A 26,031-nucleotide genomic window follows, 5' to 3' on the forward strand; every position below is an offset into this window, starting at 1 on the left:
GTAGCACATCTGGTGAAGATGCTCTAAGCCAACAGGAGAGAGCTCTCCCATTGGCTTAATAACTCCACCTCCACGAGACGCGGTAACTATGTTACATAAGAACGGCAATACTGGGTCAGACCAAAGGTCCATCAACCGCAGTATCCTGTCCTCTGACAGTGGCCAATGACAGGTGCCTCAAAGGGAATGAACAGACAGGTTATCATCAAGTGACCCATGCCCTGTCACCCAATCCCAGCTTCTGGAAAACAGAGGTTAGGGACACCATTCCTGCCCATCCTGGCTAATAGCCATTGATGGATCTATCTTCCATGAATCTATCTAGCTCCCTTTTAAACCCTGTTGTAATAATGGCCTTCACAGCACGCTCTGGCAAGGAGTTCCAGAGGTTGACAATGCGTTGAATGAAAAAATACTTCCTTGTGTCATAGCACTGTCTATCCAGGGTTAAGGTCAATATAACCATCGCTCAGAGATGTGGATTTTTCACACCTCTGAATGACATAGTTATACCAAAGTAGGTATGTAGTGTAGACCAAGCCTTTACTGGCAATTCTGCTTAAGTGGGAGGTCTGCAAAGGAATCAATTTAAACCTGATTCTAAATGGCAATGGCTGCTGTGTAATTGGACTAGTACTTCCACTTAATTGAGTGCCTTCAGGTGATTTAATAGTGCTTAGGTCTCTGATTGTATTCCAGTTTCATGCTGATACTGCCTGTTAGCCCTGTTTCAGCTTTGTCTTTTCTTAGTTTTGTACAAGCAGTAAAATCTTTGATATCATGGAAAGAAAGAGATTGTGAGCTCTTCAGTTATTCTCTCCTTTCAACTCCCTTGGTCTGACAGCCTGATGGGCTCTGACCACAGTGGATTTTAGTCACTCACAATTCTACCAGCCTGCCCTCCCCAGCATGGCTCTCGTTTTCACAACCATCTGATTTTTGAACATTATTGTACAGTACAACAAAATGTACGTGTAATATATAGGAGGAGGAGGTAACTGTGCCTAGCCCTCTAAAGGTCTTTGATCTTTCCCTGTGCCCACACTGACTAATGCCAAGTTCCTTGTTTCTTTCCTTTGGGTATGGGGCCCACATTCCTCTCACATTTGACCAAGTGACTAGGTTGGTTTCTCAGTCCTGTTCTGTTTCCTTTCCTTGGGAGCATCTAACAATATACAGAAAAGTTGGTCTATACCACCAGTTCTTTGAGTGCTGGTACCTATGTGTACTCTATATGTGGGAATGCATGGACACCAGAGATTCTTAACAAGCTGTGTCCATTGGCCAGCACAGATGCAGTCAGTATCCTTGTACTCCAGACCAAAGGTATAAGAGACTTCAGGCTCATGTCTCCCCATTTCCTTCTTACCACTGCATGGCCTGAGTTGGAATCCTCTGCCTACAGATTTCTCCAGCTTCTTTTTTATAGTCTGTAAATAGATATCACAAGTAGTTTTTAGGCTAGCATAGCTATATTTTTTTATAGTATAGTTTATATATCTTGTTTTTCCCTTTGCTGGGAAGTCCTGCTCATAGTCTGGATCTATGCCCAGAGTTCAAGAATTGGGTCTCTTGCCATTGTTCTTTCCGTGTGAGAGACAACCACCAACATCTACTGTTTGGGTAAGATGCATATTTCTGCGAAATGGAGCATCTTTCGCGTGTTTCCCCTGAACATGTTAAGCTCATCAGCTTTAGTTGAGGAAACACCCAGAAGGCTATCAGACCTCACTCTGATCTGAGCCAGGGAAATCCACTATATGTTGGCCACAACTGACAAACAGCAGCCCTCCGGGCATGAGATTGAAAGCAGAGCCCAGAGCTGCAAAGCCCACGGGCCCGTTTTCCAGTGCTTCACTTGAGAGTAAGGGGCACTGAGTCCAGAATTCCTTATTCCTTTTGCTCTTAGTTCACTAAGAGAGTTATTTCTCCTTTGCGTGTACATAGTTTTTAGCAGTTCTAATATACTAGAAGTGTTGTTAGTCTTTCCCCAGCCTGGGGATTTCAACCAGGGACTATACGCAGGATCCTGGGCTTCAAAAACCATGCCTCCTGCTGCGCTCCTTTTCTGTGACCGATGAGCACCAGTAGTACCTCTGCTGTCTGGGCGAGGTGAACATAAGCGTTGCTGGAGCCCTAGGCATAACTAACTGGTTCACTGCCTTTGGTTCACACTGAGTAGGCCTGCACATTCCTGACCAGAGAAAATGGTACAAGAACATCCAGATTCTCAAGTAAATACATAAACACATTCTTAAGAGATGGTACAGGAAGACACCAACCTCTTGTAAGACAAGGATGGGACAACAGGCTAATGGATAAGGATATTTTGTTTGAACTAGCAGGGGTAGGGTTGGTAACTAACCACGTCAGGAGCATAATACATAACTTATTTGTATCAGTGTATAAAAGGAGAAGTCATAGGAGGGGCACTTATGTCCAGCTTAGGGGGCAGGATCCCGGTGTGCTGGCTGACCTGGTATCATTGTCACAGGCATACATTTGTTAGTGTACCTGTACCCACGGAGCCAGGACACTAGTATCATGTTTCATCAACAATAAACTTGGCTGAGTGCCTTCGCCACTGAACTGAGCCTGCGGTCTTTCTTGAGTAACATCGAGGTCTGCTGAATTAGCAGACTGTGCTCTCTGCTCACGCTGATAATGCCAGAGATCCAAGAACGGAAGCACTGAGCAGCTTAGCAGCCTTGACAGTGTTGCAGCAGCAACGACATTCCACAGTGCTTAGCTCACTGTGCTGAGATGTGCGCTGCTGTTATCTGAAAGTCCTTCGTGCCCAGGACCAGGGAAGCCTGGGAACTCTGTCTCTGTAAGCATCTCATGGAAGAGTCTGTGTGACCCCAAGCACACTCGTATCCCAGCCTGGGAGGATTCCCTGTGCAGTAGCCATGACTTGAATAGAATATCAGGATTGGAAGGGACCTCAAGAGGTCATCTAGTCCAACCCCCTGCTCAAAGCAGGACCAATCCCCAATTAAATCTCCAAATCCCTAAATGGCCCCCTCAAGGATTGAACTCACAACTCTGGGGTTTAGCAGGCCAATGCTTTCGGTGAGCACCTCTGAGCACTGCTTACAGTGCAGAACTGTTGATACTGAAGGACAAGGAGAGGTCCTGGTATGAGAGCAAAAAACATTTTCAGTCACAAGAGCAGGTCCCCTCAGAGGACGGCACATAAGTTCAGGATTCCCTCCCCGAGCCGCGCCATGCCACGTTGGGTGAGACATCATGCATGGATCCTGCCACGCTGGCACCAAAGACCCCCTTGCTGGAGGGAAAAGCAAACGCAAATGGGATTCGATGGCAAACCCAGTACTGAAACCTCCAGAATGCTCACTGATGCACATGATACCACATGCTCTGACAGTGTCCTGCAGACCAGCTGACCTCACACACTCCACCAGGTACCTCAGCCATCTCGATGGGTGCTCCATGGACCCCGGCCACATGGCAGAGGAGTTAATCCTTCCCTACCCACAGTTATCTCATCATAGAAGGCAATCAGGTTGGTCAAGCATCACTTGCCCTTAGTGAATCCATGTTGGCTGTTCCTGATCACCTTCCTCTCCTCCAAGTGCTTCAAAATGGATTCCTTGAGGGCCAGCTCCATGATTTTTCCAGGGACTGAGGTGAGGCTGACCAGTCTGAAGTTCCCCAGATTCTCCTTCTTTCTTTTTTAAAATATGGGCACTATATTTGCCTTTTTCCAATCGTCCAGAACCTCCCCCGATTGCCACGCGTTTTCAAAGATAATGGCTTCAAAGAGACTTCATCCTTCCCCTCCCATTAGGTTTATAAGTATTTTTAAGCATAAAGAAGGTGTCAGGAATTTGTTAATCTTGTAACAAAGCCGAAAACATACAAAACTTCTTTAGATTCAGAAAGAATTCTGCTGTCTCTAAAGTTCTGTCTACCCAAAATAAAGCTTGTGGTTTTTATAGTGCTTCCCTAAGCAAATATAGAGCATTGGAAACATCTTTTTTTATCGATTTGACTCTAGGGATTTACTCTTGTTTGGAAGATTAACTGTTTGGTTCTTTTAAGAAATATAATGTTTTCCACAAAAAGGAGAATCACTGAATTATGAAATAAATTTCATTTTTTACTATCAAAAACTTAGGATGAATACAAGCCTGAATTGTAAAATTGCAGGTTTTAGAGTCTCTACTTAACAAAGAAATAATCCAGCCATCTTGATAAATCAGTAGCAAATATTTGTTTTTGGATTCAAAACAAGTAAGAAATATATTTGCATATCTTCTTTTAGCTTTATCATACCACATTATTGATAATGAGATGCTAGAAAATGCAGAAAACTTACCTTGTTTTATATTTTGCATTTTCCTTTTTAATTCCAAATAACTGTACTTTATGGAGGCCAGAAATACAGTTTAGTACCAACCAACAGTTGGTTTCTGTAAGTCAAATATTAATATTGTTTCATATGTTGTCTACAGGGAGAGGCTACCTTGAAGTTGCACGTAAATTTTTCTTCTTAGAAACCTAATGTGCCCCCTGTTTTACAAACTCCACCTTAATTCCCAGGCTTCAGACAATATAATCTGGTCACACTAAAAGTAATTGAAAAATATTGTTCAGAAATGCTGTTGAAAGATAAACCTGTCAGAAATGTTTGTGATGTCGACTGTGCAAATTAATAAAGAATATTTACCACTTCGATAGTATTTAGACTGTAAGCTCTTTGACGTAGGGACTGTCTTTTTGTTCTGTGTCTGTATAGTGCCTAGCCTGGTCCATGACTGGGGCTCCTCCCCACTATGACAATGACGATTATTACTATAATAATAATAATAATAATACTTTTCATCCATAGATTTCAAATCCCTTTGTAAAGGTGAGGTAACCAGTGTTCTTGTTTTATAAATTTGGTAACTGAGACATGGGAAGGTTATAAGATCTTGATCCTGCTTCTATTCAAGTCAATGGAAAAATTCCAATTGGCTTAGCTGGTGCAGGATCAAGCCCTAAGTAATTTAGCCAAGGTCACACAGCATGAAAATGGCAGAGTCAAGTGCAGAACATAAGAATGGCCATACTGGGTCAGACCAAAGGTCAGTCTAGCCCAATATCCTGTTTTCCGACAGTGGCCAATGCCAGGTGCTTCAGAGGGAACGAACAGAACAGGTAATCATGAAGTGATCCATCCTGTCACTCATTCCCAGCTTCTGGCAAACAGAGGCTACGGACACCATCCGTGCCCATCCTGGCTAGTAGCCATTGATGGACCTATCCTCCATGAATTTATCTAGTTCTTTTTTTAACCCTGTTACAGTCTTGGCCTTCATAACATCCTCTGGCAAAGAGTTCCACAGGTTGACTGTGCATCATGTAAAGAAACATTTCCTTATGTTTGTTTTAAACCTGCTGCCTGTTAATTTTATTTGGTGACCCCTAGTTCTTCTGTTATGAGGAGTAAATAACATTTCCTTATTTACTTTCTTCACATCAGTCATGATTTTCTAGATCTCTATCATATGCCTCCTTAGTCATCTCTTCTTCAAGCTGAAAAGTCCCAATCTTATTAATCTCGCCTCATACAGAAGCTGTTCCATACCCCTAATCATTTTATTGCTCTTTTCTGAACCTTTTCCAATTCTAATATATCTTTTTTTTAAGATAGGGCAACCAGATCTGCATGCAGTATTCAAGATGTGGGCCTACCATGGATTTATATAGAGACAATATGATATTTTCTGTTTTATTATCTATCACTTTCTTAATGATTTCCAACATTGTGTTTGCTGTTTTGACAGCTGCTGCACATTGAATGAATGTTTTCAGAGAACTATCCACAACGACTCCAAGATCTTTCTTGAGTGGCAACAGCTAATTTAGACCCAGTCCTTTTATGAGTATAGTTGAAATTGTTTTCCAATGTGCTTTACTTAGGATTTATCAACATTGAATTTCATGTGCCATTTTTTTGCCCAGTCTCCCAGTTTTATGAGATCCCTTTCTAGCTCTTCACAGTCTGCTTTGGACTTAATTGTCACGAGTAGTTTTGTATCATCTGCAAATTTGGCCACTTCACTGTTTACCCCTTTTTCCAGATAATTTACAAATATGTTGAATAGTACTGGTCCCAGTACGGACCCCTAGGGGACACCACTATTTACCTCTCTCCATTCTGAAAACTGAGCATTTATTCTTACCCTTTGTTTCCTATTTTAACTTGGTACTTATCCATAAGAGGACCTTCCCTCTTATCTCATGACGGCTTACTTTGCTTTAGAGCCTTTGGTGATGGAGCTTGTGAAAGGCTTTCTGAAAATCTAAGTACACTATATTCACTAATCCCCCTTGTCTACATGCTTATTGGCTCTCAAAGAATTCTAGTAGATTGGTGAGGCATGATTTACCTTTACAAAAAACATGTTGACTCTTCCCCAACAAATTATGTTCCTCTATGTGTCTGATGATTCTGTTCTTTACTATAGTTTCAACAAGTTTGCCTGGTACTGAAGTCAGGCTTACTGGCATGTAATTGCCAGGATCACCTTTAGAGTCTCTTTTAAAAATTGGCGTCACATTAGCTATCCTCCAGTCATTTGGTACAGAAGCTGATTTAAATGATAGATTGCAAACCACAGTTAGTAGTTCTGCAATTTCACCTTTGAGTTCCTTCAGAACTCTTGGGTGAATACCATCTGGTCCTAGTGATTTATTGCTGTTTAATTTATCAATTTGTTCCAAAACCACCTCTAATTACATCTTAATCTGAGACAGTTCCTCAGATTTGACACCTAAAAATGGCTCCAGTTTGGGAATCTCCCTCACATCCTCAGCTGTGAAGATGGATGCAAAGCCTTCATTTAGTTTCTCCGCATGGCCTTATCATCTTTGAGTGCTCCTTTAGCATCTTGATCATCCAGTGGCCCCATTGGTTGTTTAGCAGGCTTCCTGCTTCTTATGTACTTAAACATTTTTTTTTTTTTGCTATAACTCTTTGATTCTTTGGTCAGCTGATCTTTAAATTCTTTTTTGGGCTTCCTAATTATATTTTTACACTTCATTTCCCAGAGTTTATGCTCCTTTCTATTTTCCTCACTGGGATTTAATTTCTACTTTTTAAAGGATGCCTTTTTGCCTCTCACTGCTTTTTACTTTGTTGTTTAGCCACAGTGGCACTATTTTGGTTCTCTTACTGTGTTGTTTAATTTGGAGTGTACATTTAAGTTGAGCCTTTATTATGGTGTCTTTAAATGGTTTCCATGCAGCTTGCAGGGATTTCATTTTTGGCACTGTATCTTTTAATTTCTGTTGAACTAACTTCCTTGTTTTTGTGTAGTCCCCCTTTCTGAAATTAAATGTTACTGGGTTTGGCTGTTAGGGATGTTAATTTAATTATATCATGGTGACTATTACCAAGCGGCCCAGCTATATTCACCTCTTGGACCAGATCCTGTTCTTCACTTATGACTAAATCAGGAATTGACTTTCCTCTTGTGGGTTCCAGGACTAGCTGCTCCAAGAAGCAGTCATTTAAGGTGTCAAGAAACTTTATCTCTGCATGCTGTCCTGACATGTGCCTCTTAGAAAAATAATGATATTGCAACTCGTGTGTGCCAATTCATCCTGCCTCTCAGTACTGGGAACCAACCACCCCATTGTCTACACTCCAGCTGTGTCACTGATCTCTTAAGTGCTGGGTCCTACCCTACCCACCTCATGCATGAAAGCGTCAGAGGAAGGTAAATGGAGGTGTGGATTTTTTGATATATAGCCAAAATTGGCACCATGCTGAAGAAGTGACTAATAGGGGAGGTAATCTAGTTGCTGACTGTAAGGTTTGTTTTCCATTGAGAAGATGTTGGGTTCTGGTGATGCTTTTGGAGGGAAGGCAATGAGGAATGTAGACGGGTGGAGAGCTCATGCAAGGGCAGAGCTAGAGAAAGTAGTAGTAGTAGTAGTAATAATAATTTTTTAAAAAAGGTAATAATTGGAGATATGCCAGTGTCCTAGAACTGGAAGGGACCTTGAAAGGTAATCAAGTCCAGCCCCCTGCCTTCACTAGCAGGACCAAGTACTGATTTTGCGCCAGATTCCTAAGTGGCCCCCTCAAGAACTGAACTCGCAGCTCTGGGTTTAACAGGCCAATGCTCAAACCACTGAACTATCCCTCCCCTTTTCATTTTGATTCCCTTTCCACCCCTTAGATTTTTCAAGATAAATACTACCATTCTTCAGGTTTGAAGGGTAAAACAACATTTTATCACCACTTCAAAGCAAATCAGTTTTATCTGAATTTGATTTGTGACAGTCGTTTTACAAAAGCTGCATTATAAAATTTCAAGAAGTAGGGTGGGGCTTATTAACATTTGCTGATGTGATCACTTGTTAATTTAAAAATTAAACTGCAGTACAGCTGGCTAACCAAGACATACTTGATGCCCAGGTACCAGTCAAAATTAATAGAAATCATTCTGTAACATGTGTTTTAACTTTATTTCTTAATAAAGAATGTATTCTGTAATCCCTTTGCAAATATGCAAGCTTCCTTTTGTATACTTTACATACTAGTCCATATTTGGTCCGTGTTTATTAACGTTAGACATCTTTTAGAGTCAGTAATTGATCGGTGTTGACTTTTGATTTTTGCTTTTAGCTTCTGGTAAAACATGGTGGAAACTTATTTGCGGAAAATGAAAATAAAGATACTCCCTGTGACTGTGCAGAGAAGCAACACCATAAAGACTTGGCCCTCAACCTGGAATCTCAAATGGTATTCTCACGGGATCCTGAAGCTGAAAGCATTGAAGCTGAATATGCTGCTTTAGACAAAAGAGAGGTGAAGTGAAACTTTTAATTGTGTACTTTATGGTTTTATAAATCTGCATATGTAGCAACACTTTGTGATAGAGGCAAAAATATCTTAAGCATGAACTTAACTCTAGGCACACTTTTGGATCCACTGATTTCAGTGGCACTACGCACATGCTTAAAGTTAAGCACACTGCGGAAGAGCAGTAGTGATTCCATAGTTAAGATTGAACAGAGCTTTCTGTTCATAGTATTTCAGAGAGCTCTGAATTACATACAGGTTGTCATTGAAAATTGCTTTGGCACATTAAAGCTAGGGGTAGAGTTAGTGGTGCACATTTGGAGTCATTTGGTCAAGTAAGTTGGGAGATAAAACCATCCAAAGACAATCAACTTCTAAAATTTTCAATTTCTTATGATTTTCTGCCCCAAATTGAGAGGGGAAATATAAGAAGGATCCTCAGCATATTTCGTCCTCTCAACCAGTGAATACCACCAGGAAGCAGCTGCAAACTGAAATATTTCAAAATACACCTCTACCCCAATATAACATGACCCAATATAACACAAATTCGGATATAACGCGGTAAAGCAGTGCTGCGGGGGGGCTGCACGTTCCGGTGGATCAAAGCAAGTTCGATATAATGCTCCCGAGGACAGCGTTATATTGGGGTAGAGGTGTGTATTAATTTTTCCTTTCTGGTTCTAGAGGGTTGTGCCTTGAACTGCTGTAAACCAGATCTTGTACAGATGCAGGAAAGCATGTAATTTTCATGTCCATTTTTAAAAGTGCTCTAGAATTCATAGGCACATTCAGTTTAGATTGAAATTTGTTTTTGGAGTAAATTAGGTATGTTTTTTGGATAAGGGTTTCTCATTTTAAAATTGCCTTCCAATCATGACTTGCTTTTTAATAAAGTGCTCTAAAATGCACATGGAGAGCCAGATCAGCTTGAACATTGGATTGTCAGTAGAGGAACCCAGGTAAGAGGTAGTAGTGCAGTTTTGAAGTGGCTTGATTAAGGGATTTATAAGATGACTCCCTCCCCTTCCCTTTTCTCCCAAAATGAATTGATTGTAGTGTGGTTCCATGTATCACTGACAAGAAGAAGATAAGGAGTGCAGGCAAAGCTGCAAGAGTAGAACACCATGCCAGTTTCACGGCACTTTTTCAAAAGAGCTCTAAAATTCACAGGCTAAGTCAGATCAACTTGGAATTTGGTATGCCAGTTTGAAGACCTTGGATACAGTTTGTGGGGTAAATTTGAGTAATTTGGTCTCAGGTTTCCGAAATGACAGGCTTTTAATTTTCAGAATGCTTCAAAATGCTCCTGCGAAAGCAGATTGCCTTGGAAATAGCTATGCTACATCAAGATCCAGGTTAGACTTTGTGGGATCATTTAGTCAGGGAGGTTCTAATATAAAGGCCCACTCGTGACCTACTTTTAACTATCAAAATGCTCTACAATGCGCATGCGGAGCCTGATTGGCCTGGAAATTTCTTTGCCAAGAGAGAGCCCAGGGTAAAGAGGCTGGTGAAAAATTTGGATTATTTGGTCCAAGCATTCCTGTGATACAGCTCCCCTACATATATTTCTTTTCAAAGTGTTCTAAAATTGTATATGTGAGTAGATTGCCTTGAAAATAGCTATGCCACATCAGAGTCCAGAATAGATTGTGGGCTGCAAATTAAGGATCATCTGGCCAAGAATTCCCAATATAAAATCCTTTCCCCAGATGGTCTGCTTTTAATTTTCTAAGTGCTCCAGAAGCAGACGCACAGCACAGGAACTGAAGTGGTAACTGAAAACAGGAATGCTCAGTGTATGCCATGGGGTCACAATGCTGAAACTAGATTAGGGGGTTAGGAATAGACTCGCTCAGTGCATGCCACAAGCACTCAGCTCTGAGTGGAAGCTGAGGATAAGCAGACTTTCCTAGCGCAGGCCACAACTGCACAGCACTGAGACCAGAGGTTTACGGAAATTGCTCAGGCTCTGGCTCAGCCTCCTCAGGGAAGGGCTCAGTGAGTGAGAAGATCTGTAAGCAACCCGTTCACCAACTTAAAATCCCTTTGCATATCTCTTACAAGAAGGTTAGCATTTCCAGAAAAAAACAAAATATAAACTATGAAAAACCATGAATTATAGTGTTACGGTGACACTTCCCACACAACCTGCCTGGATGAAGATGGCAATAAAACTGGGAGTGCAACAATATCTTAGCCCTCCCTAACCAATCCTGCCGTTTTATATGTGCCCAGCACAACTCGAAATCAGTACCCTTATTCATGTAGCCCAGTAGACCTGCACTGAGATCTGTGCAGCATCTTTGATGCAAGGGAGTACTTGCTGCTAGCTGACAGAGGGCAGAAAGGTACTGTTATGTTCCCAGTTCCTATTGCCATCCCCCTGTGGGCAGAGTTAAGTGTTCTTGCATTATGGTAACAATATCTGAATTTCAAATGGTTGTAGCCAATTCATGTCATTGTTCATATTCAGATGTCATCAAGGAATTATAAGGAATGCCTACATTTAGAATTGAACCATTTGCAATGAAGAAAACAATTTGCAAAGCTTAAAAAAAGTCACAAGAATGTATCATTTCTAATTGCTGAGGGGCAGAACAAAAGCTTTCCACCTTTAAATAGGATGGGAGTCGGTAGTAACTGTACAACTTCTGCAAGTGTTTTCTTACTTTGAATATTTTTCTCAAGAATATTTCCTATGTAACTGTTTCTAATAGACATAATTGTTTAACATGAGTTCATTCTAGAATCTTGTGTTCCATTGGTACTGGTTGAAATGCACGTTCTTCTGAAGAGACACTTCCGTTTTAATTTTCTCTTTTTAACAGGGCACCTTTTAATGATTAAATCTGAGTTTGCAAGTAAAAAATGTATAGCAAATGCAAGGTCATACTAGTTTTTTAATTAAATATGTTCCTACATAACACAATATAGAATAGGAAAATTAAACATTAACAAAACAAGGTATAAACTTAAGAACTATGTCTGTGCGTAAAACACCAAGACACACAACTTTATGACCAGAGTCTGTTCTTTTATCATTGTGGTTAGGTGAAGCAAAAAGTGTCAAAATGGGATATGTCTGTGTTGGTTTTTTAAATAGAAATCAGAGGAAAGTTCCAAAAGATTTCCCTTGCCTCTAATTTTGCATTTTTATTTCATTAATTAAAAACAACCCACAATAAAAGAATTTGAGCAAACATTGCCTATATGTATCATGTGTAAGAATATAAGAAATATTTCTCTCTCAAAATTTATTAAAGGTGAAGTTAGACTAGCAGTAACCCAAATAATATACATTGGAATTTAATCTTTTTAACTAACTATTTTTGCATCAATTTTGATGGTTTCACATTCATAGTTCTCTAGTTCACTGCTTATTCCTAAAATAGAAGTAGGTTCATCTTTGCAGTATGGCCCCAGGGGGCAAAAGGCACCTTCATTTTAACCCCGTGTATTCAGTATATGCTAAGGAACACCTGGGAATAAGCAGAAATTCAAAGCAGATCATCCAGAACAGTTTTAGTTCTCTGCCAGACACATAGAGCTTTATATTGCACAATTACAAAACCATCATTTTCTTCAGATATTTAATTTATATTTGGAATGGATCAGTTCCAGTTTAAGCCATTTAGCAAATATTATAAGCACAACTTTAGTGTTTATATTTAAGAAAGTGAAAGATGTGTTTGCACTCGTAAAATAACCCACTTAAAATTAGTATATGGAGATAGAAATATCATTTTCAAATAGGAAGAGAAGACGAAAGTACAGCTGACTTCAGTGTCTCCAAATCTATATATTACATACTGCATCTACCACTTACGTGCACATATCAGATAATTTTTGAAAATATATAGCCCCAATTTACAAAAAGGGTGATAATTATATAAAGTAAATTTGGCATCACTTGGTTACCATCTTAATTGCACAAAAAGGAATTGTTTTGTCTTAATTTTAACAGTATATTAAAAATAGAAAAATCACTTTAATTTTAAATGAACTGATAAAATAAAATTGTGCAAATGCTAAGATATTAATAAACACTTTAACGTAGTTTCAAGTAGCAATTTGATAATAAAAGATTGGTATCTTCGCTTTTGTATCTGTCTCAGAATGTTAAAGGTAAAATAAAGGGGAGGTGTGCATGCTCAGATGTGTGTGTATGTAAAAGGAGGAGTATACAGAAAGATGAACTGAAGATAATGGAAAACTGTTATTCCATGGGTTGAAGAAGTGACAGAACACGGAACATTCCAAAGTTACAGTATAGTTTAAAGGTCTGGAGATCTCTTTTGCCTGGTCTAGACTAGTCTGTTATTTCGGAATTAGCCGAGTTAATTTGAAAAAAAAAAAAGATTTCATCCATGTGACCAAACAGGCTTTTTCGATTTAAAGGGTTCTTTAAATCGATTTCTGTACTCCACCTCGGCAAGTGGAGTAGCACTTAAATTGAGATCGCAATCTCAGGTTAAAGGTATTGTGGACACAATTCAATCTTATTGGTCTTCGGGAGCTATCCCAGAATGCTCCTTTACGACTGCTCTGGACGACACTCTCAACTCCGATGCACTAACCAGGTGGGCAGGAAAAGCCCTGGGAACTTTTGAATTTCATTTCCTGTTTGGTCACCATCAGCTCAGGTGACTGTCAACACAGTCCACCATCACAGGTGACCGTGCAGAGTCCACCATCACAAGAGATCACGCAGTCCTGGATTCACAGATGAGCTCCAGCATGGTCCGAACGGAAGTTACTGGATTTCATCGCATGTTGGAACACAAATACATACGCTAATGTCTCCAGGGCCATGAAGGAAAGAGGCTACTCCCGGGACACAGAGCAGTATTGTACAAAAATCAAGGAGTTCAGGCAAGCATACCAAAAAGCCAGGAAGGCAAATGGGCGCTCTGGGTCACATCCCCATACATTCCGCTTCTACCGTGAGCTCCATGCACCACTGTCCGTGGACCCCTGCAAGAGGGGAGTTTCATGGATCGAGGAGGAAGAGTCATTGGAGGACGAAGAGGAGGCGGAAGACAGTGCACAGGTGGCAAGTGAGGAATCTGTGTTCCCCCGCAGCCAGGAACTATGCTTAACACTGGAGCCAATAGCCTCTCCCAACTCCCAATGCAGGCTCCTGGAGCATGACTCTGGAGAAGGTACTTCTGGTGAGTGAGAGCCTGATTGGAGCCACGCGGTGGGGAGCCGGGGGGGAAACCCAGCCACGCTGGGCTGTTCGCATATAGTTTAAAGGGCTCATCCCTGCTCAGTGCCTCGTGGGAAGCACGTGGTTGGGGAGTGGGGGGTGTTGTGTGAAGTGATCATCCCAAAGGCCCTCCTTTATGGCAAACCCACCAGGCATTGCTTGCTATGGGAAAGGGGTTCCAGCAGTTTGAAAACATTGAAATGAATGTAGAAGAAGCAGAACCCTGCGTGCCCCTAGGCTGCCTGCAAGCTGAATTCTGTTGCCTGGCTGTGTGTGATGGCTTACTCATACCAAACTATCCCGTTTGTTCTCTGAAATGTATCTTTTAAAATACTACCCTCCCTTTTTCTCCTCTTGCAGATGCAAATGGTTCAATGCGGCCCCTATCTACTCCGTCCCAGAGGCTGGTCCGGATTAGAAGGCACAAAAAATGAACTCAGGAAGACATGTTCGCTGAGCTCATGCAGTCCTCCCGCACTGATAGGGCCCAGATGAATGTGTGGAGGCAAACAATTGCGGAGTCCTGTAAAGCATTACAGGAACACGATGAGAGCAGGCAGGACAGTATGGTCAAGCTCATGAGGGGGCAAACCGACATGCTCCGCTGTGTGGCGGATCTAATCCGGGAAAGGCAGCAAGATCACAGACTGCCACTGCAGCCCCTGTATAACCGCCCTCCCTCTTCACCAAGTTCCATAGCCGCCTCACCCAGATGCCCAAGAACATGAGGGAGGAGGCTATGGGGACCCACACACCCAACCCCAGAGGATCACCCAAGCAGCAGAAAGCTGACATATACAAACTTTTGGTTTGGTTTCTTGACTTGTCCTTCCCTCCTCCTCCACCCTCCTAACCCCCTCTCTCCCCACCCCCAATCTGCCTTCAAATTTCTCTCACTGTGTTGTGCAACAAATAATAAAGAACAGTTTTTAAAACAATTTAGACTTTATTTCCTTTCATATGTATTGGGGGGCGGGTAACTTCAAGAGAAACAAACACAACTGTCACACCGTACCCTGGCCAGTCATGAAACTGGCTTTCAAAGCTTCTCTGATGTGCAGTGCGCCCTGCTGCGCTCTGCTAATTGCCCTGTTGTCTAGCTGTGCGAAATTGGCCACCGGCAATTTGCCTCAACCTCTCACCCCACCATTGTGGAGCACACAACAAGCAGCAATTACAATTGGAATATTGATTGTACTGAGATCTAACTGAGTCAGTAAACTGCGCCAGAGCACTTTCAAACTTCCAAAAGCACATTCTACCACCATTCTGCACTTGCTCAGCCTATAGTTGAACTGCTCCTTACTACTGTCCAGGATGCCTGTGTACAGCTTTATGAGCCATGGCATTAAGGGGTAGGCTGGGTCCCCAAGGATAACTATAGGCATTTCAATGTCCCCAACGGTTATTTTCTGGTCTGGGAATTAAGTCCCTTTCTGCAGCTGTTCAAACAGACCAGAGTTCCTGAAGATGCGAGAGTTATGCACCTTTTCCGGCTATCCCACGTAGATGTCAATGAAACATATCTTGTGATTCACCAGTGCTTGCAGCGTCATGGAAAAGTACCCCTTGCAGTTTATGTACTGGCTGCTCCGGTGTGCTGGTGCCAAGATAGGGATATGTGTTCCATCTATCGCCCCACCGCCGTTAGGGAACCCCAGTGCATTAAAGTCATCCACAATGGTCTGTACATTTCCCAGAGTCACTACCCTTGATAGCAGCTGGTCAATGATTGCATTGGCTACTTGGAGCACTGCAGCCCCCACAGTAGATTTGCCCTCTCCAAACTGATTCCCTACTGACCGATAGCTGTCAGGTGTTGCAAGCTTCCACAGTGCTATAGCCACTCACGTTTCAACTGTGAGGGCTGCTCTCATTTTGGTGTCTTTGTGCTTCAGGGCAGGGGACAGCAAGTCACAAAGTTCCATGAAAGTGGCCCTACGCATATGAAAGTTTTGCAGCCACTGGGAATCATCCCAGACCTGCAACACTACGCAGTCCCACCAGTCCGTGCTTGTTTCCCGGTCCCAGAATCGGTGTTCCACGACATGAACCAGGCCCTATGCTACCATGATCTCCCAATCGCCACATGCCGTGCTTCTAGGAATGTCTGTGTCCATGTCCTCATCAGTATAATAATTGCATTGTCATCACTTCCTCACCCAGTTTTGCAGGTACTGCACATAGTGCTGCATAATGCGCGATGTATTTACAATTGTCAAAACTGCAGCGGAGATCAGAGTGAGCTCCATGTTTGCTGCGCTATGGTGCCTGCATGAGTAATCTTGGAAAAAGGGCACAAAATGAGCTGTTCGGTTCAAGATGGCCAATAAAAGGCTGTAAATGGTTGTCTTCTGTAGCTTTCACAGAGTCGGGAAGCTCATTAGAGCTGCAAGAGTGGGAGAGCAGAGTTTGCGGTGGAAGCTGTGCGGCTCTGTTCACGATGGCTGAAAAATGACAGGTTATGGTTAGATGAAAGGGTAGATAGAAAGATGAGAGGACATGTGAGGTGGATTCATAGTACCAGGAGACAGGTGGTGCACTGTGCTGCACCGCCAGCTGGTAGTTTGGTGTCTGCCGTAGCTTTCACAGAAGGAAGAGGAAGTGACGGCACACACCCAGAAACACCCACGAGAATGTTTTTGCCCCATCATACACTGGGAGCTTAACCCACAATTCCAGTGGGCGGCAGAAACTGCGGGAACTGTGGGATAGCTACCACAGTGCGCTGCTCAGACATTCGATGCTAGCCTCGGTACTGTGTACACACTCCGCCGAATTCACGCGCTTTAGTGGGGATGCACAACACCGAATGTATAAAATCGCTTCTGAAAATTTGAATAAGTTCAAATTAATTTCATACTGTAGACATACCCTTTGTTAAACACAAAGTGCAAGTTTTTCAGTACAGACCTCAATTATAATTTAAGGGCTTCTACAGTTGGAATGAGTTGAAGTTCTTCTGTGCACTTAAGGTTTGATCCAAAGTTCATTATAATCATGGGAGTCTTTCCATTGACTTCAATATGCTTTGGATCTGGGCCTATATGAGTTATTCAGATATGAACTACGCATATATCTGAGGTCATAGAAAACATTTTTTGAATTACGTTGAGAAACAGTACGCATACATATAATTAAAGAACATATTATCTTGCCAAAGAGGGCATATTTAAAATTTTCTGTGTGCACGACATTACCGTTACCATTTCCAGACTTCTGACTGCTTAACTTTGTCTCCTTAATGTTTTTTTATGGATTAATATATTAGTTTGTGAACAAAATATGTTTTATTTTTAAAACACCATCGTAAGGAATATTTCCCATATTGCTTTAAAGAGCAAATTAAAATTCTTAAAACCAGAGAATCTAAAAATCCTTGCTGGGGCTTGTGTGGAACATTCCAACTGAGATAGTATAACACTTACTACTCAAATGAGATAAGTGCCAGTGGTCAACATAGAAACAACCAATTAAACATAACTTAGCGCTATTGTGCACTTCAGATTGAAATGTTAGTTCCTTGAATATACATTTATGTTGCAGATATCATTAAGAAATATCTTTCCCTTATAGATTCTGTCTTTAAAAGGTGGTGGTTGTCATGCTGATGAAGCTAATTTATATTCTTTCAGTGATAATTCAAACTACAGTTCAGATAAAGTCCAGAGTGTTTAGTCATTGTCCCAGTTTTTTAGAGCATATCTATGCAAATGTAATCACTTGAGCACCCAACTGTTTGTATCTCTATATTTGACATGTTTTCACATGTTATCTTTTTTGGAAGAAATTAAATAGATCTATCAAATTCATGCTTTCCAAAAGAGGACAAAGAAGAGGCAGGGCTCTGAGTCCACTTCTTCTGTTCACACTAGTCTGGGGAATTGGCTAGTACCAGAAAGGAGAGCAGGCTCTCCCATCAATTGATGCTAGTTTATGTTGCTGATGGATCCTACTGCTTGTGGGTAAATACTGGAGTTAGTTTATTAGTTGTATTTTTTGAGAGTTTATTGTGGATGTCCAGTGTGTGAGATGGACTCTTATTTACTGTAGAGTAAATGTGAATTATAAAAAACTATTTAAAAGGCCAGTATATCATTTTCTCAGTCCCTTGCTTCTCTTATCTATGGGAGTATAAGACTTACTATAGACTTTATTTTTTCCTGTGTTATTTTTAAGGAGTAAGGATGCAGGTCTCATATCTTGGCCATAGGAGCTGGAGTGTGACCTCAGAGTTGCTGCCTTTCTGCCTTTCCACCGGACCCTATTGCTAACACTATAAGAAAAGATGCCACCCTGAAACAAGCAGGGGGATTGAAACTGGTTCTCCCCATTTAAGGTGGTCATGTCTGGGGCCACTGCTGCCCAAACTGCACAGCTGAACTTTTGTACTTGCGATGGATCAGCCACTTATAGCTGTATGCTCAGACCACTCAACCAATCAATTACCTCCATTCCCACTTCTGACTAGGTGCATGCTGCCTCATGTGGCCTGCAGTATGACGCCAGCCAATTATACCTTCCCTTTCTGTCCAAGTCTTCAGCATTTCTGCCCCCAGGATAATGCCAAGGCAATGGCCCTTAGAACATATGTGGTCAGTAAAAAGTCATCCAGCTGCTACCTGTGTTTGCATTTTTGCCAGGCCAAGCAATATCTTACTTCAGATAATCCTTGATCCAGCGTTCTTTTCTTATTCATCCCTCAGAAGTAGATTTTGAATGGCTCCAGAGTTCTAGTGGCTACCTAATGAGTTAACTTTTCCAATAAGAATTATTTGAATTTCCTGTCTTCAACCATATCACCAGCTGGGTTCCATGCAAACCTAGTAATTTAGAGTCTTTGCTTTTTTTTAATCATTTGACATCGAGTTAGACCATCTCAATGACTGAACTCTAGAAATATCAGAGAACTGTAGATATATCTTCTTTTGGCTTTGAAATATGTAAAATTGATGCACTATAAATGAACATCACCAGATTACAGTGTCTTCGTATAATTTGATATAGTTGTCAATCTGCAGTCATGAGTCAAACAAAAGAATTCTTCCCCAACTTACCTATCAAGAGGGTAGTTTCTCCACCTGCAGTTTGAGAAAATTGTTAGGTAGTAGAAATGTTTAAATTGTTGTTGCCAGTTTAATGCAAAATTATTGGTTCACTGGAAAATCTCTACTTTTGAAGAGCTAACCTGTCTTTTTCTTTTCCTTTTCAAAGCCATATGAGGGACTAAGACTTCAGGATTTGCGAAGGCTAAAGGATATGCTGATAGTGGAATCTGCGGACATGCTGCAAGCCCCACTGTTTACTGCAGAAGCTCTGCTTCGGGCACATGGTAATCAAAAACTAATAAAGCATTCAAACCGTTGTAGAAATTATCTCAGCAAAATAAATCACGTTCATGAGGGTTTTTTCTTTTCTTTTTTCTGCTATACTATAATTGAAAGAAAAAGAGAAAATAATTATTAACAAAATGTGTATTCTTTTTTTGAGTATATTCCGTCTCTCGGGATAGTTTGCCAAGTAGTATCATACAGTGGAAAGAGGGAGTAGAATCCTAATTAAACAATGACTGAAGCACCATTATGCCAAGCAGTGCTTCAGACCTGGATGGCACATACTATGCATAATATCTTGTAAAAGTGTGAATTGGACTTCATGTAGCAGCCCAGCATATCTCAATGAGGGGAATATATTTAATGAATGCTATAGATACAGCAGCCATTCCAGGAGAATGGGCTCTAAAAGGAACAGGAGAAGAGAATGAAGCTTCTCTGCAGTGTTCCCCAATACACCATCTGATCCGTCTAGAGAGATACTGCGCTGAAATGACCCTTAGAGATGCCGATATACAAAATAAACAGCTTAAGAGAAGACCTTACATTCTTAGTTCTGTCCAGGTAATGCGAGAGTGATCTCTTTGCATCTAAAGAATGTAATTTATATTCCCCTTACTTGTATGGAAGTTTGAGGAAAATACAGGTAAATTAATACTTTGATTTACAAGAAACTCTGAAATCGTTTTAGGAAGGAATTTTGGGTATGGTCTATGAACCACGTTATCTTTATAAAGAGTAGTATGGGGGGAGGGTCCTCTGTCAGTAGATGTTACTCATCACTTCTTCAAACAGAAGTGATTGCTATTATAAAGCCTATTTTCAGAGATAAATGGAAGGGGAAGCTTGTTACAGTTTCAAAAGGGGAAGACATAAGCTGCAATAGAACTAAATTCAAATTCCATGGAGGGAGCAGGCTCTGTACTGAGAGATAAAGAGTCAGTAAACCTTTTAAGAAGTGTTTCTCCAGCTTGTGCGAGAAAATAGATTTTTCCCGTAATATCAGTATGGAATGCTGCTATTGCTGCTAAATGGACTTTAATGGGGAGAGAGACAACCCCATTGGTTATAAGTGTAACACATATTCTAAAACGAATTGTATAGGAACTGTAACTGGTCAAGATTTCTACCAGACTGGCCATATAACAAATCTTTTTCATTTAAAATTAATAAGAACTGGCTGCTCCTTTGAGGAGCAGGGTCTTTCTAAATCAGTCAAAGTCCTGTTGCCCGAGCCAATAGAAGTAACAACTGAAGATCTGCATGGAATGTCCTTCCCTCTGTTGGGACAGTAAGTCTGTAGAAAACAGAGCGTCTTGTATTTCACATTGGATAAATGGAGCAACTCAGTGTACCATTGTTGCCTTGGTCATGCAGGAACAACTAAAATCACGCTGGCTGAATCTTGTTTTATTTTCATGAGAACTTTGAGGATTAGAGGGAATGGGATAAATGCATACATCAGACCCATTCCTCAATCTGGGATGAATGCATCTATCACCGATCGATTGGCTGAGCCTGGTCTTGATAAAAATGGGGACATTTCATACTGAATCTAGTGCCGAACAGATCTGTCCAAAATCCCCAAAAGACAGAAAATGTTCTGAATCACTGAGTCCTTTAGAAACCATTTGTGGATCTGTGAGGAATCTCTGCTCAGATGATCTGCATTCTTCTTGTCTTGTTCTTCTAGTGATTGTTCATTCCAACCAGGTGTGTGCGTGCCATGTGCACTCCAGCTGGAAGATTTTTCCCTTAGCAGTGTCCAGAGGGTCGGCCTAGGCGCCCCCAATATAGGGCTCTGCCAATCCTCCACTCCTTCAGTTCCTTCTTACCGCTGGTGACAGCTAGCTGGAACTTCACTCGCTCCCGCAGCAAGCGCTCTAGCAGTGTCTGATAGCATATCATGTATATAGTTTCTCAGTTAGTAAATAGTTGTTCCTTATAGTTATAGTTAGTTGGTTTGGGCCCCCCTCCCCACAAGGTTCCCCCTCGTGGGGTATTCCTGGGTCTGCAGGGTTTAAGCTCTGTGAGGCCTGTGTCAAGTTTATGCCCAAGAGTGATCCTCACTCTTCCTGCTTGCAGTACCTTGGTGAGAGTCACCAGAAGGAGAAATGCCATATCTGCAAGGGTTTCCATCCCAGAACTGTCACAGACCTGGAACAGAGACTAAAACGTCTGTTGATGGAGGCGACATTGAGGCCACACTCTGACCCGGGACCCATTGAACTGGCACCGAGCATGTCCTCATTGGTGCACAGTGTTCTGACACCAACGGTGCACAGAACGGTCCCAACTAAGGCCCCTCAGCACCACCATGACTTGGGTCATAAGAAGTCGGCCTCAGCACAGCACCACTCCCCATCCTCGTGCCAGTAAATAAGAAGAGGCCTATGAGGGGTCGATTGCCCCTCTCGAAACCTAAGGGGTCTGCAGTGTCCACGCATGTGTTGGGACAGACTGCCCCCTCCTTCCTTCTGCCTAGGGTCTCGTAGACTCCTGCCCCAGCTGGGGTCCAGATGAGACCGAACCCTCCTCGGTCCCCAGACCACCAAGGGGACATACAACTACCGTCAACGCTGGAGGCGGCCACAGACCTGATGCACCTCCCAGTGCCATCCTCCCCACAGAGGAGGGACAAGTTGCCAGTGACCGTGCGCCCCCCATTCCACTCCAAGGGCAAGCCTGCCATGAAGGCCTGCCAATCTCCATCACCACCACCCCAAGCACCGCCTGTACAGATAGAGGGGCCCCACCATTCCCCAGCTTCACGGCACCACTTGCCGGCGACCCAGGGTACTGCTACTCCATGGTCCTCCAACTCGGAGACGTCAGAGTCGGACTCTTATCACTCTAGCAGATGTGGAGCAGGAGGTCCAGGTCTCGACGGAGTCAACAGCCATACCCGGCAGCAACAGTGGCAGCTGTCTGCTCAATGGCCCTTCTGGACACCCAGGGCTTACCATCAGAGCCAGGGCAAAGTCAGTGGTCTGCAATCCAGGACTGCGTCGGTGTCTTCGGCATCTTTCATGCCACAGACAGCTCTGGCACCACCGCCAGCGGCACCGTCGTCCAGGGGAGCTGCACCACTAGCACAGCCAGCTTCAGCACCATCTCTTCAGACAATGGTACTGCCAGGGGCTCCAACTTCAACCCCGTTGGCATTGTCGGGCTCAGTATCGCTGGATTTGTCAGCTCCGGACCAACTGCAGTGCCAAAACCCAATCACCGTGTGCTGAGGGACCCAGAGGGGCCAAGGGTAGTTAACAGGGCCTGCTACCCGTCCTCTCATCCTTGTCCTCACTGGATGAAACGGTCGCAGGGACATCAACAGCCCCAGCTCTCGAGGACAACCGCTCAAGGCCAGGAGATACAGGCCGAGGAGGTGGAGGAGGATTTGGACCCGGTTGTGGACATCCTTGCTCCCTCTGGCCCATCCAGAGTTGCTCTGCCATTGATAAAAATAATAGTTGATACATCCAAAAATCTGTAGCAGACCCCCGCTTCTCTGGCCCCTACAGCCAAGAAAACTGAGCAGCACTACTTCGTACCATCTAAGGGGTACGAACACCTTTATACCCACCCTTCCCCAGACTCTTTGGTGGTAGATGTGGCCAATCAGAGAGAGCGCCAGGGGTTCCAAGGTTCCAACCCTAAAAACAGGGATGCCAAGAAGCTGGACCTATTTGGCCAAAAGGTCTATTCGACCAGGGGCCTGCAGCTCCGCATAGCCAACCAGCAGGCCATTGTGAACCGCTACGAACATAACACCTGCTCATCAATGGCTAAATTCGCAGAGCTCCTGCCTCAGGACTCTCAGGTGGAGGTCTCCACACTCGTGGAGGAGTGGAAATTGGTTTCCCGGGCCGCTCTGCAAGCGGCTCTGGATGCGGTGGATGCAGCCTCGCGCATGCTGGCCACAGGGGTGGTGATGAGGTGAGGCTCCTGGCTACAGGTCTCTGGACTGCCCCACGAGGTTCAGCAGACCATACAGGACCTCCCCTTCGAGGGATCCTCCCTTTTCTCTGAAAAAACAGATAAGAGACTTCACAGTCTGAAGGACTGTAGGGCTACTCTGCGCTCGCTGGGGCTCCTCACGCCAGCTACCCAGCACAGGCATTTTAGGCCTCAGTCTGCCCCTTGGCCTTACCAGCCGCAGAACTGCCAGGACTTTCCATGTAGTCAAAACAGGAATGGTAGAAGGAGGCAACATCCCTCCTCTGGGCAAAACTCCGGCCAGACCAAACCTCCGCCTGGGCCTAGACCACCCTTTTGAAGGTGCAGTTGAGGACAGCTTACCACAATGAACTCTGGATCCTTCCTCTCGTACCTTCTCGTCCTGTCGATCCCCTTTCTACCATGCCTAGTCCCAAATTACTTCAGACCGTTGGGTGCTCCACACGGTAAAGAGGGAATATTCCATCCAATTCTGTGCCCGCCCCCGCTCGCCAACCCCCTTCCCCGTCCCTCTTCAGGGAGCCCCTCACGAGCAACTTCTAATTCAAGAAGTGCAGTCCCTTCTCTCGATGGGGGCAGTGGAGGAGATTCCTCAGGAGCTAAGGGGCAGGGGGGAGTTACTCCTGGGATTTCCTAATACCGAAGGCTAAGGGGGGCCTCAGACCCATCGTGGACCTGCTGCAGCTCAACAAGCTTGTAAAGAAACTCAAGTTTCGCATTGTCTCACTAACCTCCATTATTCCCTCATTGGATCTAGGAGACTGATTACGCCACCCTCAGCTTGAAAAACTCATATCTTCACATCACAATACTGCCATATCACAGACGCTACCTCAGATTCGTGGTGAGCAATGGCCACTATCAGTTTGCCGTCCTCCCATCGGACTGTTGACAGCGCCCCGAGTATTCACAAAGTGCATGGCAGTCATTGCGGCATTCCTGTGCAAGCACCAGATACAGGTTTTTCCTTACCTCGACAACTGGCTGATCAGGCGCCGCTCAAGAGCCCAAGTGCAGGGTCACGTCGAATTCATAAGAAGGGCCTTCCTCAAATTGGGTCTTCTCCTAAATGAGGCCAAATCTACTCTGTCTCTGGTGCAGAGTATAGAGTTTATAGGTATGGTCTTAGACTTGACTCAAGCCAGGGCATACCTCCTGGAAGCCAGGTTTCACTCACTGGGGGACATCATACAGGGCCTCAGAAAGTTCCCCACATCCACAGCAAGGAACTGCCTAAAGCTGCTGGGACACATGGCTGCATGCACCTACGTGGTACTGCATGCCAGGCTCAGACTGTGCCCGCTCCAGTTTTGGCTGGCGTTGGTGTATCGGCCAGCCCGAGACGCTCTGGACAGCATCATAGCCCTGCCCTGCCCGGTGTTTGACTCCCCACTATGGTGGCTCGACCCATGAGTGGCTTGTGCGGGAGTGCCCTTTGCCAGCCCTCAGCCCTCTCTCTCTCATTGGTGACAGATGCCTCGGATCTGGGCTGGGGAGCTCATCTCAGGACTCAAGGCCTCTGGTCTCAGGTGGACCTTGCTCCGCTCATTAATGTCAGAGAGCTGAGAGCAATACAACTGGCATGCCACGCTTTCAAAACCCACATAGCAGGCATGTGCGTTTCAATCCTCATGGACAACACCTCGGCGATGTTTTATACCAACAAACGGGGATGCACGCTCCTCTCCCCTATGCCGGGAAGTCCTTGCACTGTGGGACTTATGTGGAGTACTCGATCCTCCTGCAGGCGTCATACCTCCCAGGAGTGCAAAACAAACTGGCGGACAGTCTCAGCTGGACCTTCCACGGCCACAAGTGGTGAAGTAAGTGATTCTAAGTCGATCTAAGATATGTCAGCTTCAGCTACGCTATTCTTGTAGTTGAAGTTGTGTATCTTAGATCGATTCTCTCTCTCTCTCCTCCCCCGCCTCCCCCCCAGTGTAGACCAGACCTAAGAACCCTTTAGGTCGATGGAATGTGGTTGGTTTTGTGGACGCAGTCATTTTTAAATTGACCTAACGTGGCTAATTCAACCTGACCCTGTAGTGTAGACCAGAGCTGAGAAATTCTTTGACCTCATCCTGGGTTTTCTTTCCTCTCTTGCGTTTGAGAGAATGCTTGCTGTTGGTGTTGCTGGTGATAATCTGACTGCCTCTTCTCATTATAGAGGGACAAGGTGGGTGAGGTAGTATCTTTAATTGTACCAATTTCTGTTGGTGAGAGAGACAAGTTTTTGAGCTTATATAGAGCTTTTCTTCTAGTAAGACAAAGAAGAAAATGGTGTGTGGTATTGCCTGTGATGCCTGAGCACAGGCATAGGTGTTCTCTGTTGATAGGGAGATGGTTGCCATGGAACGCGTCTCCTTCATCTTTTCCAGTATCTCATAAGTTTTTGAATTAAATAGTCCATCCCCTTTAAAGGGTAGATCTTCTATTTTTGATGCTCTTTCCACAGAAAGAAATGATCGTAGCCGTGCATGCCTACATAGAGCTATTGCAGATGCAACAGCTTTTGAAATGGTGTCGGGGACATCAAATGATGCCCTGAGGGCATGCTTAGCCCAGTTTTGTCCCTGTTTGTTGAGAGCTGATGTCAACTTTACCAAAAATCTCCCAGAGGATTACAGAAAGACTCATCTCTTATCTCACAGTTGAAACTAATACCTGGCCATTGCTGCTTGATAATTTGCCACATTCATGTT

At 43.5% G+C, this 26,031-nt stretch overlaps 1 protein-coding gene across 10 annotated transcripts in view; it reads left to right on the forward strand.

The window, feature by feature from the left end:
- The window catches only part of ANKIB1 (ankyrin repeat and IBR domain containing 1), a 168,192-nt gene that overhangs the window by 81,937 nt on the left and 60,224 nt on the right, over window positions 1-26,031 (forward strand). For all 10 annotated transcript variants that reach the window (XM_050939504.1, XM_050939502.1, XM_050939505.1 and 7 more), the window contains 2 exons: window positions 8,648-8,830; window positions 19,254-19,371. In XM_050939504.1, the coding sequence (XP_050795461.1) occupies window positions 8,648-8,830; window positions 19,254-19,371 (301 nt within the window). The remainder of the gene's footprint in view (window positions 1-8,647; window positions 8,831-19,253; window positions 19,372-26,031) is intronic.

This window comes from Gopherus flavomarginatus, chromosome 2 (genome assembly GCF_025201925.1).
Source record: "Gopherus flavomarginatus isolate rGopFla2 chromosome 2, rGopFla2.mat.asm, whole genome shotgun sequence".
Classification (NCBI taxonomy): domain Eukaryota; kingdom Metazoa; phylum Chordata; order Testudines; family Testudinidae; genus Gopherus; species Gopherus flavomarginatus.